Source organism: Suricata suricatta, chromosome 13 (assembly GCF_006229205.1).
Source record: "Suricata suricatta isolate VVHF042 chromosome 13, meerkat_22Aug2017_6uvM2_HiC, whole genome shotgun sequence".
Taxonomy (NCBI): domain Eukaryota; kingdom Metazoa; phylum Chordata; class Mammalia; order Carnivora; family Herpestidae; genus Suricata; species Suricata suricatta.
The window spans coordinates 80,535,023-80,551,320 of NC_043712.1; the positions used below are offsets into that span (position 1 = coordinate 80,535,023).

General features: G+C 41.1%; 1 protein-coding gene and 2 long non-coding RNA genes across 5 annotated transcripts in view; 2 read left to right on the forward strand and 1 right to left on the reverse strand.

Moving 5' to 3' along the window:
• LOC115275687 (COBW domain-containing protein 1) overlaps nt 1-1,920 on the reverse strand; it is a 52,744-nt gene extending 50,824 nt beyond the window's left edge. For 2 of the 3 annotated variants that reach the window (XM_029919389.1, XM_029919388.1), the window contains exon 1: nt 1,661-1,920. In XM_029919389.1, coding sequence (XP_029775249.1) covers nt 1,661-1,814 — 154 coding nt within the window. In that variant the 5' untranslated portion in view covers nt 1,815-1,920. The remainder of the gene's footprint in view (nt 1-1,660) is intronic. The other variant, XM_029919387.1, reaches the window with a different exon arrangement.
• Nucleotides 1,447-3,467, forward strand: LOC115275688. Its single transcript, XR_003901693.1, has 2 exons — nt 1,447-1,587; nt 2,936-3,467. It is a non-coding gene; the product is annotated as an uncharacterized LOC115275688 (long non-coding RNA).
• Nucleotides 3,468-5,950: 2,483 nt separating this feature from the next.
• On the forward strand, nt 5,951-11,001 carry LOC115276513. The gene is made up of 3 exons (XR_003901974.1): nt 5,951-6,069; nt 7,571-7,642; nt 10,802-11,001. It is a non-coding gene; the product is annotated as an uncharacterized LOC115276513 (long non-coding RNA).
• The last annotated feature ends 5,297 nt before the right edge of the window (nt 11,002-16,298 follow it).

Genomic DNA, 16,298 nt, shown 5'->3' on the forward strand with positions numbered 1-16,298 from the left:
GAACCGGAGGGCAAATCATGGGAGGTTTTGGACATGCTGAATTTGAGATGTCTGTGGGGCATCAGGACTGACATGGAGTGTGAAGTTAAAAGGATGGACAGAGGTGGGAAAAAAATTTAAAAAGGAAAGGCCAGAGACGTAGGTGGAGGTATCAGAAGAAAAATGTGATGTTTCAAAAAAGGGAAAATGGGGGGCACCTGGGAGCAACCGGCTTCAGCTCAGGTCATGATCTCATGGTTCATGGGTTCGAGCCCCGCGTCAGACCCTGTGCTGACAGCTAGCTCACAGCCTGGAACCTGCTTCAGATTCTGTGTCTCCCTCTCTCTCTGACCCTCCTCTGCTCATGCTGTCTCTCTCTGTCTCTCAAAAATAAATAAAAGCAGGAAAAGAATTTTATTAAAAAAAAAAGGGAGAGGAAATGGGCAAGAATAAGCAGTGAAGCTGTATCCCCCATATTCCTCAACGAGGTTGTCAGCTAAGTCCTGTTCCTCAGCCCAGACCATGACCTCCCATGCTCAGTCCTGACCTACAGAGGAGCAAAATGGGGAAGGCCAGAGGGGCAAGCAAGTCTGAACCATACCACCTCAGACAAGGAAAGTGCCTAACTTCTTGGTAGAGGAGCCCCTGAAAAACAGTGGGGAAACACCAAAAATAAATTCCTTTATAAAATTAGTCCTGACTCAAAAGGAGAATAAACTTAGTCTACAAAGCTTAAAACATATATAAATAAACACACCCACCAGAGGTTTAATCCTTATTTCTATGTAAAAGGTCCTCGGGTCTGGGAATGGTATTATCATCTACCCCAAATGGCTTGGCTTTATTTACAGTTCTTACCTTTCCCCACACACTTAATACGCTCCTGTATTTACACTAGCCCTTCTATTAAACTGTCAGGGTTTAAAATAATACTCTTCTGACGCTTCCAATACAGGACCACAAGCTTATACACAAACTGTCCTTCAGGAAAGTGTCCGTCCGCACACCTATGAACTAAGGGTCTCTGTGCACTCCTGAATGTCCACAGCTTGAGAAATACAAGTCTCGGAGGGTTGAGATTGTATTCTTACTCTTTCTCCAAGAGTGCTTTGCAAACAGACCTCAAATAAATAAATAAATAAAAGTCTGAGATAGGATTCGTCGCCACGAATAGCTGGAAGGGATTGGCTCGAGGTGGAAGGGGACTCTAGAACACCCTTGTGGGCCGGGCATTTTACAGACAGGGCCCGCTTTAATGGTAACAGACTTCTAAGGTAGGTGTTTCCTGCCCCGTTTTGCAGATGAGTAAACAAACCCAAACAGGTGACTGATGACAGGTCCACTTTCAAGTGCGGTTGACGAGCTTCAGAAAGGTAAGATAACTTGTTAGCTGTCATATGGAAATTAGGGGGCGGGTCCAGGCCGCTACGTGCAAAGCCAGAACTAGCTTCAAAACGCGAGGTTAACTTTCAAGCTCACGTGATCAATGTGGCCCCAGTGCAAGGGGTCCGGGCATCCCTGAGCCCCGAGATGAGAAGCAACCCATACAGGGGGCAAGGGACCCCGCCCCTACCTCAGAGAACTCTGCTATCTGCCCAGATGCCTAAGGTGAGGAGGCACCGCCAGTCCCCCAAACCCCAGGCTACGTTCACGGCATTTTCCGACCGGGATGGTTAGTTACCTAAATACCCGGTGATAATTGTGACTGGGATCTTAGCGCCGGGGCCAGACTTTTCCTCCTCCTCTCTTAGCTTCGTCTCAATGGGGACCAATTCGGGACAGTCCTCCTCCGCCTGCTCCTCTTCTTCATCCACGGCTCCTGCGGCCGGAAACATCCCGGCCGAACGCAGCGCTCGCCTCTCCCTCGGCCCGAGAGCAGGGACCCAAACACCGAAAAGCAGCCGCGCACGCCGGCTACGCCACGCCGGGCGCGTCCTTGACGTCATTACGCCGCGACGCGTGGCTCCTCCCAGTCCCGCCCCGATCACCTGGGCCCCGCCGGGGACCGCCTCGCCTCTTAGCCACGCCCCCAGAGGAGTTGGGCACACCCCCCGGGCGTGCTCTCCGAACCTGAGCGAAGCGGGGCGGAGCTGTTAGGGCTCCCGCCTCGACCCAGGCCTGGGCGGTAGGATAGGAGAGTAGGTAGCCCGACCTAAACTGTCCCCGTAGAGAAGAGACTTTATCAACTTGACATTTTCTTGGCATCATTAAAAATTTGTAATTCATAGGGGAAAGAACGAGGAGCTATAATACTACTATATTAATGGTAATGTTTCTACCTAAAGGGATAACCAGTGAAACTTTTTTTATAATTACATATTTTACATGTGTATCCAAATTTTAACAATGTACATGCACTGCTTTGATTGATTGATTGATTGGTTGATTGATTTTTCTTTTTCATTTTTTATTTGGATTCAGGTAACCTGGGTTCATTTATTGTGTTCTTTGGTTCATGACATTCTCATCATTAATCCATAAATAGCCCTCCTTTATAGTTATATGTCTATAATGAACTACTTTGACCTCATCCCTAGCCCAAGAACATTACCAATAAGGTATATCTACCTATATGGGGCCAGTATTCTATTCCAATGCTCTGTCTCTCCCCTAAGTAACCATGGGCATGAATTGGTTTGGGGTGACTGATCATTCCCCCCTTTCTTTTCAATTTTAACATATATATAGGTACACAGACAAAATGTTGTTTAATTTTTGCTTGTCTTTTGAACTTCATAAAAAGAGTATCATATAGTATGTGATCTCCCAGGTTTCTCTATATTTTCAACTTTTCAGTTGTGGCTAAATAGCAATTTATCCATTCATTTCTTCTCAATTATTTCCAGGTTTTGCTCTAGGAACAGCATTCAGTGGCCCTTCGGCACTGCATTACTGCCTGACCAGGAGTGTGACAGCCCTGACCACCTGCCCTTTCACGTTTCTCATTCCCTTACAGGGCTCTGACAGAAGGTTATACTACCATTTCTGATCTCACCGAGAACAACCCGGGCCCAACAAGGCAAGCTGAGTCGAGGGGACTGGCAAATATTGCTGACAGTATATAGCGTCGGTCAGAGCAGAAGGAGTTCTACACAGCACAAGGATCACAGGTTAAAGACACTCCAGTTGTTTATCACTGGATGAATCAGTAAACAAAATGTGGTATATCCGTGCAGTGAAAATTATCTCACAATGAAGAGGATTGAAGTACCTGCTATAAGATGGAAAAAGCATTATGCTAAGTGAAAGAAGGCACAAAACACACGTCTTGTATGATTCCATTTATGTGAGATGTGCAGAGTAAGCAAGTCTATGGAAACAGAAACTAGATTAAGTTGTTACCAGCGCCTGGGGGGCTGAGGGAAGTGACTGCCAATGTGTACATATTGGGGGTGATGAAAATGTTCTAAAATTAATTGCGATGATGGTAGCACAACTCTGAAAATACAAAAAAAAAACCCCAACATTGAATTGTATACTTCACATAAGTGTATTGTATGGTTTGTGAATTTTATCTCAATAAGACTGCTATCTTTATTTTTTTTTAATGTTTCTTTACTTGTTTTTGAGAGAGAGCAGGTGCACATGAGCAGGGGAGGGGCAGAGAGAAACTCCCAAGCAGCCCGTGTGGAGCCCAACACGGGGCTCTATCTCACTACTTTATTAACTTTTCAAAATTTGACAAGCACGTGTCTGAAGAGGAGAGGGTTTTGATACATTCAGATACACGGCTTGGATCTCAGATCTCCCTACATGTGTGACTGTTTTTACTTCTGTCTTAACACAGGGCTTTCTGCTTTTATCCATTCTGTTATGAGTGAGGCTTTGTTTTTGCTGTTTAATCCCAAATGCCTTTTAGAAGAAGAAGAAGCACAAGAAGAAGAATGTTGTAGAATCTAGTACATCTTCAAATGTAATGTTAAAATTTCCTCTACTTTACAATTTTATTTAGTTTTCAGTAGCTTTGTGGTAAAACAACAATAATGACAATAATAGCAATGTGTGGCTCCCTTACTATCTGATAGGCGTTGTGTTAGGCACATTAAACGCATTATCTCATTTAACTCAACAGGATATCTGTATCTGTATGCCCATTTTATAGACAAGGAAACTAAGCCTTAGAAAAGTTAAATATCTTGCTCAAGATCATACAGTAAATGACAGCCCTGGGACTCGATCCAGATTTGCCTGACGCTCGATTCCATGCTCTTCTAAACCAGGATCTGCAAACATGTTCTGTAAAGGGCCAGGTAGTAAATATCCTAAGTTTTACAGGTCAACAGCAAAATTCAAGGATATTATGTAGGTACTTATATAGTAAGAGAGAACGAATTTCTGCAAATTTGGAAATTTGAGCTTGATCTAATTTCCATATGTCATTAAATACTATTTCATATGAAATACTATTCTCTCATTCTGAGCTTGCAGACAGTACCCAAAGAGGCAGTGAGCCCAGGTCACCAACTACAGATCTAAGCTAGTAGGTGCTGCCTTGTTAAGCTGTATTAAATGAAATTTTGCAAAAGGAGGTCATCCTTGTTATTTTTTATTTCTTTACTGCTATTTTTTAATAGCATCCTTGCTTCCTTGCTATTTTAAGCTCGGTTTATAAATCATTCACCATTGCAGCAAACCCTTGCCCGCAAAGAGCTAGGTACCACTGTTACCACCATATTAATATTCAGAGGAAGGTCCAAAGCTGAGAAGCTTCAACTGTTTTTCCAAGAAAACTGATACCTGGTCTCAGAAAGACCCGATTTAGGCAGCACTCGAGTGTGCCTAACGGCGGGAGCCCGCTTGCATTGGAGCAGAGCAGCTCTCTGGCCGGAATCCTGCAAGTCAGCTTCATGGAAATAGCCCGCCCTGCCTTAAGTCCTTTGGCACAGCTCCCCACTCCTGGCTTTGCCTCATTTTACTCCTTTAAACAGTAATGAGAGTTTCCATGAGAAAATGGAAGGAGGGCAGCTATACCCAAATCAGAGAAAAGCTAAAAATAATGCCAGCTTGGTTTTGCTTTTCTTTCTTTTTTTTTTTCTTCTCTCATTTTGCAACTTCCTGCAAAGGAAAGAACACAGCCAGCAATAACTATAGTTGAGAGGAAAGGAAACTTAGGGTTTCAACAATAACCCAGTTCCTCTTACCTAGCTGTGGCTGGTAAACAACAAACAAAAAATTTCTTAACCACTTGATATTTATCGATTCATGCGCTACTTTTCACTAGGTGCACATGAACTTAGTGGGAATGTCTCTGAAAGGCTAGAACCCCATGGCTTTAATTCTTTGTTTTTAAATTTGTTTTTAATGTTTTATTTATATTTGAGAGAGAGAGAGAGAGAGAGAGAGAGCAGGGAAGGGTCAGAGAGAGAGGGAGACACAGAATCTGAAGACAGCTTCCAGGCTCTGAGCTAGCTGACAGCACAGAGCCTGACACAGGGGACTCCAGTCTACAAACCGCGAGATCATGACTGAGCCGAAGCCAGAGGCTCAACCACCTGAGCCCCCCAGGAGCCCCCCAATGGCTTTAATTCTTGTGAAAGCTTTAGTTTAGAATATCAGAATATTCAAATATCATATAGCCCTCTGTTTAGACATAAAACTCCTCTAAGGACATAAAATAATATTCTTTCCCCAGAATGCTATAGTGGCTGGCAAGTGAAATGGGTCCATTTTGGTGTTTTTAGTATGACTTGCATTTCAAAGGCTGCCAGTAATATTACTTGAATTCATCGTCATAGTCTGGTCAAGCATACTGTTAATAAGGCTTGATGAGAGCCTAGTCACTTATAAATCAATTTCACACTCACACACAAGAACACCTATTCAAGTCCTCCTAGCTGGTCAACCTGAGCGCTCCCTGCTCTCTCTAAAATATACCACCAGGCAAGGAACGGATGTGGAGCAACACTGAAAAAAAAAACAAGGTCATGCAATGATCGTGTTGTAATGGTTTAGGAGACTGTCTAAATAATATCCTCTTTTCTTGTCAATGGACATTTAAAAATGACATTTGTGGCTTTCATTTTACTTTCTAACTTTCATAGTTTTAGAGAGAAGCCAGAATCCATGGCACCTATTCATGATCTCTTAAATGTGAGTAAAAAATACAAAAATAAAATACCTTCATTCTTCTTTCTTCCTATTCCTTCAAATTCCCTCCAAGAGTGTTGAGTGACACTTAACTGAAGTATGACGCGATCAGCGAAGCCGGGTCTTCCCAGTTTTGAGTCGGTTTCTTCTGAGCCCTGTAGCTCTGCCTCTCAGTTAGGCATGAATTCACTTGTGATGAAAGAGTCATGAATTCTTTTCAGCTTGATCTGCTTTCCTCCTATTATTTTAATGTTTCAAATACACGGTCCCATGTCTTTTCAAGCCACCTGGCCACCTTCATACTTACATCTCAACCACATAGTCTTTTTTTTTTTTTTTAATGTTTATTTATTCTAGAGAGAGAGATGCAGAGCACAAGCAGGAACGGGAGGAAAGAGAGGGAGACACAGAAGCGGCAGCAGGCTCCAGGCTCTGAGCTGTCAGCACGGAGCCCGACGCAGGGCTGGAACTCACCAACCCTGAGAACATGACCTGAGCTGAAGTCAGATGCTTAACTGACTGAGCCATCCAGGCGCCCCCCGAACTTGCTCTCTTGATATATGCTGATCAATTTTCCTTCTCACTAGAGTTAGAACTACATCATTAATTTTTAACCATTCACAGTATTCCTTAATAGAGATAAATTATAACTCTTTTACCCTATCTTTGTAAGGGTCCTATAAATTGATTAGACACCTTCCTAAAACATGCTCAAAAGTAAACTTAACAGATTGGCAAGGAATATAGGAAAGTATTCTTTTTTAAATTTTTTTAAATCTTTATTTTTCAGAGAGAGACAGAGTGTGAACAGGGGAGGGTCAGAGAGAGAGGGAGATACAGAATCCAAAGCAGGCTCCACGCTCTGAGCTGTGAGCACAGAGCCCGATGCAGGGCTTGAACCCATGAACTTCAAGATCGTGACCTGAGCTGAAGTCACGAGTCTCAACTGACTGAGCCACCCAGGTGCTACAAAAAATATAGGAAAGTATTCTTGTACTTTACTACATGTACACATGATAACAAACTTAATCCCATATCAGCTTGGTATTTGAGAAATGTTGGCTTCTCTTAATAAATTTATTCACTTATCTTTTTATGAAATATTAAAGTTTAAATTCACCATTTCTTGTCAAAAGTTCTAGGTTACTTACAATTAATGGGGCTCTATGCATGTGCTGTATTTACTGTATAACAGGCTTAGATTTTGAATTGTGTGTTTACTATGCATAACTTTACATATGCACTTTTATCATTTAATTGTAGTTTGTGAGTTTTGGGCAACAGTGTACAATTCATGGCCTAAATTCATGTCTGAGTTGCTGTTTGCAGAAAGATGAGTTTACATATTGGGTCTTGATCATAGGGCTGCTTCGGGCTTGGTTATCACTCGCCTCTTCAAAGCCCAGAGCAACACTGCTAGAAAGTATTAACAGACAGAATATTTTCCTGTATACTTTCACGGCTAGGTGCTTCTTTTAACTTGATCCGTTTTTCATTATGAAAGGTTCTCAATCCCACAAGCCAGGGATGTTGATGGCAGCAGAGGTTAAGCTTTGGCACACTTCTTTAAGTACTCGTAAGTACAAAGTCTATATAGAAATGGTATTTATGTGACGATGTATAATTATTAGGACCCAGCCTGTTAACGGGGTTGTCTTTGAGGAAGAGGAAATAGGGAAGGTGATATGCGTGGCAGATGCAAAGAGGAAGAAGAAGCAAGCCCTCTACCCCAAAAGAAAAAAAAAACTTTAAAAATAGCATGTAAAAAATACACAAAAAATTTTTGAATGTATTTACAATATGTTCCCATTTAGATCAAATTAAATATATTTGAATATACAATTGCCCCTTGAAACAAATGGGGATTTTCAACCTCATCCTGTTGAAAATCTACAGATAAATGTGAACTCCCCCAAAACTTAATTACTGATAGCCCTCTGTTGGCCAGAAGCCTTACCGATTACATAAAAACTCAATTAACACGTATTTTTACTATATACTTTATTCTCACCATAAAATAAGCTAGAGAGAAGAAAATTGTATTCAGAAAAGCATGAGAGAGATCGCTTCTCAGCCTTTTGGCAAAGATCAAGTGTAGAAAAGCATGAGAGAAAATACATTTACAGCCAAACTTGCATTGTTCAAGGATCAACTGTCTATATGTATGCATATGCTGATGTCTGCATGTGGGAGCAATGTGTCTGGAAGAGCACGGACCATTGCAGTAGCATATTACCTCTAGGAGGTAGGACAGGTGAGGGGCAATGGGATAAAGGAGACATTATCTTCTATTTTTTCAAATACACCTTTGTGTCATATTCTTGGCTACAGAAGGGATCTATGATATTTTTCATCTGAAAATTAAACTTTTTAAAATAAAAATAAATTTTTAAAAATAAATTGACAGCCTTTTTGTGAAAGACAAATTGTAAAATATCTATCAAAATATTAATTGCATATGTATTTGACCTAGAAATTCTACTAAAAGGAATTTACTCTACATACATACACATGCAGACATTTATGACATCCCTAATGTTGTTATTTTAAAGGTAAGATGTTGGAAACCCCCTAACGTTCCAGTGTAGGGAAATAGTTAAATAAATTTGGCTCACTCATATGTTGGAATATGATGGCAAGGTAAGGCTTTCCACGGTATTACATATGAAACTGCTAGAAGCATCTTTATTTTTTTAATGTTTATTTTTGAGAGAGAGAGAGAGACAGAGCACAAGCAGGGGAGGGGCAGAGAGAGAGGGAGACACAGAATCTGAAGCAGGCTCTAGGCTCCAAGCTGTCAGCACAGAGCCCAACGTGGGGCTCGAACTCACAAACTATGAGATCATGACCTGAGCCTGGATGCTTAACTGACTGAGCCACACAGGCTCCCTAAAGCACCTTTATTTTGAATAACTTCCAAGAAAATTTTGGGCAAAAAGAGTGAATGAAGCATTCTGTTTAATAAGAAAATCTACACTAAAAGGTGGTGGGTTTTTTCCATTTATGAGTGTGGTAAATTCATATACCGCTTAGTTGAAAACATTTACTATCCTGTAATATATATATTGCACAGATTAAATGAACAATGGGGATTTCCTTTAATGAACTCGTTTATAATCTCGTGACATGCCTTAAGGTTAAAGGTTATATTCTGGGAGATTAAGTAACTTGGAAGTTAACAATCGACTCACCTAGAGAGCTACTTGCTGTTTTTCAGTAAACATTGACAAGAAAAATTAACATATTATAGAAGAAACGGAGCACACACAGACCTATGCCCTACCTGGCCAGTGGTCTTTGTGCATGGTGCTTCTGTGGCCACCAGAATGTCAACATTCACTTTATTACCTTCACTGAGCAATATAATAAACAAAGCAGTACCTTGAATTCTAAAAACTCTGGAGTCCATAAGATTCTGTTTTGCCAAGTTTTGCATGAAACTTGCAAGTTTGCATGAAACGTGCATGAAAATGCCAAGTTTTGCATTGTGACCCCTAATCTGTCTTTTTAAAAAAATTTTCAAGTACAATTATCAAAAACAGGAGAGTAAGAGCGACACATGCTATTAACCGATGTGCAGACAACGTGCAGATTTTGCTGGTTGCTCCCTACCATCCGTTTTCTGGACCAGAATCCAATACAGGATCTCACATTACACTTAGTTATCCCATCTCTTTATTTTATTTTTTTTTATGATTTTCTGTTTTTAAGTCACGTGTACACCCAACATAAGGCTCCACTTCACAACCTCAAGACTAAGCGGTGCATGCCCCACGGCCTGAGCCAGCCAGGTGCCCCTACATCTCTTTAATGTACTTTATTCAGGGGCATCGTTCTATCTCTTTCAGGACTTTGACACATTCAAAGAATACTTGGTCAGTCATTTTATAGATTTCCCTCAACTCTGATTTGTCTTATGCTTACTCAGGATTAAATTCAAGTATACATATTTGGCTAGAATATCACAAGTCGATTTAAATTCTCTGCATCACTTCAGAAGGTACCTGATATCCATACATCCCTTTACTGGGGATGTTAACTTTGATAACTTGGTTCAAATGGTGACTGCCAGTTTCTCTACCATAAAGTCACTATTTTCCACATTGCAGTTAACACATATCTAATGGGGAGACATTTTGAGACTATGTAAATATCTTATTTTTCATCATCTTTTAGCCCACTAATTTTATCATCTATTATTCTTTTTTAAAATTACAGCTTTAGGGGCACCTGGGGGGCTCAGTCGGTTAAGCATCTGTCTTCAGCTCAGATCATGATCTCACCGTTCATGGGTTCGAGCCCCATGTCAGGGTCTGTGCTGACAGCTCAGAGCCTGGAGCCTGCTTCAAATTCTGTTTCATTCTGTCTCTGCCCCTCCCCCACTTGTGCTCTGCATATGTCTGTCTTTCAAAAATAAATAAATGTAAGAAAAATAAATAAATAAAAATTTAAAAATAAATAAAATAAAATTGCAGTTTTATTAAGGTATAATTTTTCTAGCATAAAATTCTCCCACTCTAAGTGTATAATTCAAGAGTTTTAATTCATTTATACAGTTGTGCAACAATCCCTAGGATCTGGTTTTAGAACACTTTCATCACCCCCAAACCTGCCTTTCTCTCCCTTGGGCCTCAGGCAACCATTGATGTACTTTCTGTTCTTATTTATATGATACAAAATTTTTTTTCTCACTTATTTGCTTGATTTTTCCCCTTGTTCATCTGCACACTAACAGACACAGACACTGTAGGAATGAGACTTAAGTCTAACACATTGTTTGGTACACACAGCGACACAGAACGCTGAGAAGCCTGGAAGTCAAGAGAAATGATGAGTCATTTATTGACATCAGACTGAAAATGGACTTCGGATATTCTACACATCAGTAGGGCCTACATGATCCAGTTGTTTAGATCTCCAGGAAATTTGTAAATGTCATCCCAATTAAATTATCTCTCTGACTGTGAAGTCAAAGGCATATTCTTTGATATCTTATAAACACTAAGTAATTCTGATTTTATCACATCAATGTGCCTTGGGAAAATGTTAAGGTCCAGAGGTTTTGTTTCTTTGTTTTGTTTTGTTCTGGCTTGTTAGTTTTATAGGTCTTCGCTCCTTGGTTTGCTGTTTAAAATGATTTTCATCTGGAGCCAATCTTACTAACCCAGTGTAATATAATTTCAGGGATATTAGGTCTCTCCCACGCCCTCCAAGAGAGGATGATAAAGCTTCATTGGTTTCATTGGTAGTATATGAGCCAAATATGGCCCACAGCTATGTTTTTTCATAAAGCAATGTTTTAAAAATCAGGACATTTACATTTCTGAGAACTTATCTATCGGGCTTCTCTCTCTCTTTTTTTTAATGTTTATTTTTGAGAGAGAGAGAGAGAGAGAGAGAGAGAGAGATAGTGAGCATGAGTGAGGGAGGGTCAGAAAGAGCGGAGACACAGAATCCAAAGCAGGCTCCAGGCTCTGAGCTGTCAGCATAGAGCCTGAAGCCGGGCTTGAACCCACGAACTGTGAGATCATGACCTAAGCCAAAGTCACATGATTAACTGACTGAGCCACCCAGGAACCCCATATCTATGTGGCTTCTCTGATAAACATCCTTAAATTTTGTGATATGTTTTTTCAAAATTTATTTTTTAAAGTTTCCTTATTTATTTTGAGAAAGAGAAAGAATGCAGAAGCAGGGGGAGGGGCAGAGAAAGAAGGAAAGAGAAAATCTGAAGCAGGCTCTGCACTGTCACTGAAGAACCGGATGCAGGGATGGATTCCATGAACCGAGAGATCATGACCTGAGCTGAAACCAAGAGTCGAGTGCTTAACTGACTGAGCCACCCAGGCACTCGGTGATACATGTCTTTATAACTGGAGCTCCATAGGGGCGGTCCGCTTGCAGAACAGCACCTGTGCCCTTCAGCTTGTTGCATCTCCACTAATTCCCCATCCAATCTTACCAAGACAGCGTCGCTTAGTTAATGCCCATTGGGCATTTGTGTTTGCTATCGAAGGTTTAAACCCGAGTCACCGTTGTGGGTGTTGGTTTTTGTTTGTACCTGAGCCACAACCAACAGATTAAGTCTCATTCATCTCAAGTGTGCAGATTAAGGACTTTTTTTTGACACAACCACAGATCTGTACATGGGAAAATTTAACTCTTTTTCTGACCTCACCTACCCAGAGCACACCCAAGACACACCACTATTTCTATCTCCCCACACTTCCAACGTATTTATTTGTCTTGCTTAGATTAATAGTTATTTTAACATTATTGGACATTTACAGTGGAGCTTCCTGGTACCCTGTATATTGTTTCCTACTCAACTTTTCATTTTCCCTAAAACTGATACTTCTCTTGTTTCTGTTTTTGTAGTTTTATTTTCTTCCTGTTGCATACTTATCACTAATTCATCTCAAACTCTTATATAGGAATATAAATAGATCAGGGATCTTTTAATTTCACATTATTTTTTAATGTTTATTTATTTTTGAGACAGAGAGAGAGAGAGAGAGACAGAGCATGAGCAGGGGAGGGGCAGAGGGAGAGGGAGACACAGAATCTGGCTCCAGGCTCTGAGCTGTCAGCACAGTCAGATGTGGGGCTCGAACCCACGAACTGTGAGATCATGACCTGAGTCGACATCGGATCCCCAACTGACTGAGCCAGCCAGGAGTCTCTTAATTTCACATTCTTAAAAACCATCTATCCTGAGGTCTGTAACATCTTGATCTTGGACTTTCAGCCTCTAAAACTGTGAGATGATGAATTTCTATTATTTGGGCCTCCCACCCTGTGGTACATTGTATGAAATCCAGCAAACAAATGCACAGTGTTTGGAAATGGCACAATAATGCCTTGGGGTGTGTCTAATTTCATCTATTATCTGGGCACCCAGTAGCTCTTACAATCTGCAAACTCATGTCCTCTCTCTGGAATAATTTTGTTGATGGTTTCCTTCCTTTGGTTTTCTCTGTCTCTCATTATGAAACTCCTCTAATGTAGCTTTTGAATTTCTTAGTCTGGTCTTCTAATTTTTTTTTCAACTCTCTTTTTCCATTTCTTTGTTTTTGCTCTACTTTCTTGGAGGTTCGCTCAACTTTCTCATGCAGACTTTCTCCGAAATTTTTTTAAAGTTTATTTATTTATATTAAGAGAGAGAGAGAGAGAGAGAGAGAGAACTTGAGCAGAGGGGAGGCAGAGAGAGAGAAAGAGTCCCAAGTAGGCTCTGCACTTTCAATGCAGAGCCTGACACAGGGCTCCAACCCATGAACTTTTAGATTATGACCTGAGCCAAAACTGATGGCTGGATGGTTAACAACTGAGCCACTCAGGAACTCCACTCTGAATTTTTAAATTCTGCTATCATGTATATTTTTAATTTCCCAAAGCCCCCTTTAATTCTATGAAAGTTCTTTTAAAAATTACATAATATTCTTGTGTCCTGGGTGCAAAATCACCACTTATCCATCTGATAAGATGATAAGGCTGATCCCATTAGAGTTTTGCTTTCTTCCAACTTGGTTTTGTTTATTTTTTCTGGTCTCCACCTTTTGTTTTGTTTTGTTTTTTTGAGAAAGAGAGAAGGCACATGGGAGTGAGGGGCAGAGAGAGAAGGAGAGAGGGAGAGAAGCAGGGCTCACCCAGGGCTCATGTTCACCTGAAGTGGGGCTCGAACTCATGACCTGAGCCTAAGTCAGATGCTTAACTGACTGAGCTGCCCAGGCACCCTGGCTTCCAACTTCTGATGAGAGGGAAAAAAAAAACAAAACCCTCACTAAAGTTCTCATAAAGCCCTGATTTGTAAAGGAAGGCATTCTAGATTTCTCTGTGAGTGAGTATAATTGTACGTAAACTTTGTTTCAACCCAAAGCGTGCCTTCTGGCCTGCCAAACCGACACCGTAAGTCAGCCTTACAAGCACCCAAAGGAAACCATCTTCTCCCTCAGACACCCATCAGTGCCCCTGCTCCCTTGACATCAAATCTTGTGATTCCTGCCTGTGTGGTAACTTATAATCTCCTGAGCTTTTACAAAATGTGAAAAAGTACATAACCCTATAAAACTTTTCATTCTTCAGAACACTTTCTTCCCTGGGAAGAGCATGTTTCCTGGGCAGTCATCCTACGTGGGGCTTGAATAAAACTCTTTGTTTCTTTTTAAGAGATTCCCAAAGATCTGTTCTACTCTTTCGTCTTGGTGGGTTTCCTTAAATGTCTGATAATTTTTGGTTGGCTACTCAAATTTAGGACGGAGGTACTCAAAACGTTTCGTGGAAGTTGGGGTCCCAGGGGTGAACCTCCTTGACTGCTGGCTTCCAGTGTCAGGTGCTCTGGCTGGGCTGTTCGGTTGGGGGGTTCTTGGTGTCTGTCCCATTATGGCTTCCCTCTCCAGCCGGTCACATACCGCAGACAACACGCTGATCTCCAGCGTTCTGGCATCAGAATGGAGGCAAAAGACCTCTGCATTGACTTGGGTACAAATGTTCCCATAAATGTTCATAGAAACTACCACCTTTCTGTTCACAGGGCTGAATCCCATCCCCAAAGTGCCAAGTGTTTCCCATAAAGTGAACCTCTCCATTGACCTTATCTGGTCTCTGAGAGACAGGAAGAGGGGAGAAGGCAGTTAAATGGCTCCACGGTATTGAACAGGGCATCTATCGATTTAACCGGTTCTTTAATATACTTACAAACCAAGTCCTCCTGCTTTTAACCCCACTTTACCCGAATTTCTAAAGGTACGGATATTCTCACACCTTTTGGGAGGTCTGTGATAGAATCAGGCACTCCCTAACTTTCTCCAGACAAGTTTAGGGGTCAGCTTTCTCAGAACTAATAAGCTACCTCTTGAGGTGCCTGGGTGGCTCAGTCAGCTAAGCGTCCAACATCATCTCAGGTCATGATCTCACAGCTCGTGAGTGCTGAGTCTGCTTTGGATTCTGTGCCTCCCTCTATCTCTCTGCCCCTCCTTTCCTCGTGCTGTCTCTCTCTCTCTCTCAAAAATAAATAAACATCAAAAAATATATAAGTTACCTCTTGTCTGTATGGCTTCTAACTTCCTAAATCTTGTTTGGTCTTCCCTCCTAATCTCATTTTCACTGTGGGTTTCTGCCTGAAAGCAACGATTTCTTTACTGTCGTTTTATTAGGTTTCAGAAGAAAACCAAAGGAAATAACAAATATCCAACTGATTCCCTACCCAGAAATCCACTTTGCATCTTCACGAGGGAACTCAAAGCTCACTCATGAGTGTTTGAAAACCACAGACCTGCTTTATAATTTTGCTGTCGGCCAACTGTGTCCCTGGAACATAAATTACTTCTCTGACTCGTGCTTTTACCCAAGAATCACAAGTTCATTCACTTTTATGGTTCACTTGTCAATGGAAAAGGAAGCTAATTGCTAGTAGATTTAACCATAGCCAAAGGGATCTTGTAAAACTCTTTTTATCTTCCTGGGTTTGGTCTTTGAATAGTGATCCTCCTCTCCACTCCTGATTTTCTTCCAAAATAAGAAGACCTCCAATTAAAGAAAAGATTATGTTTATTTATTTTGAGAAAAGATAGAGATTGAATGAGTAGGGGAGGGGAGAGAGAGAATCCCAAGCAGGCTCTGCACTAACAGTGGGGGGCTTGAGCTCATTAAACTGTGAGATCCTGACCTAGGCTGAAACTGAGAGTCAGATGCCTAATCGAGTGAGCCACCCAGGCCCCAAAACCTCCAAATTTTGAGCACTCAATATGTGCTAGGAACTGGATTAGACACATTAAAAAAATTTTTTTTAATGTTTGTTTATTTTTGAGAGAGGGACACAGCATGAGTGGGGAAGGGGCAGATAGAGATGGAGACACACAGAATCCAAAGTGGGCTCTAGGCCCTGAGCTGTCAGCACAGAGCCCGACGTGGGGCTTGACGTCCTGAAGTGTGAGATCATAACCTGAGCTGAAGTTGCGCACTGAACAGACTGAGCCACCCTGGGTTAGACACTTTTATATATATTATTTAATTTAATCCTTCCTACACCCCTAATAATCTCTATGCTGTTCTCCATTTTGTGCAATGGAGAACAATGACTGAAAAGTTGAAGGATTTGTTCAGTTTCACATGTCTGTTAAGCGGTGAAGCTAGGGGTTGAATCTGAGTTGGCCTGACTCCTGACCCATTTCTTTTTCTTTTCTTTTTTTTTTTTTACTGTTTGTTTATTTATTTATTTATTTATTTATTTATTT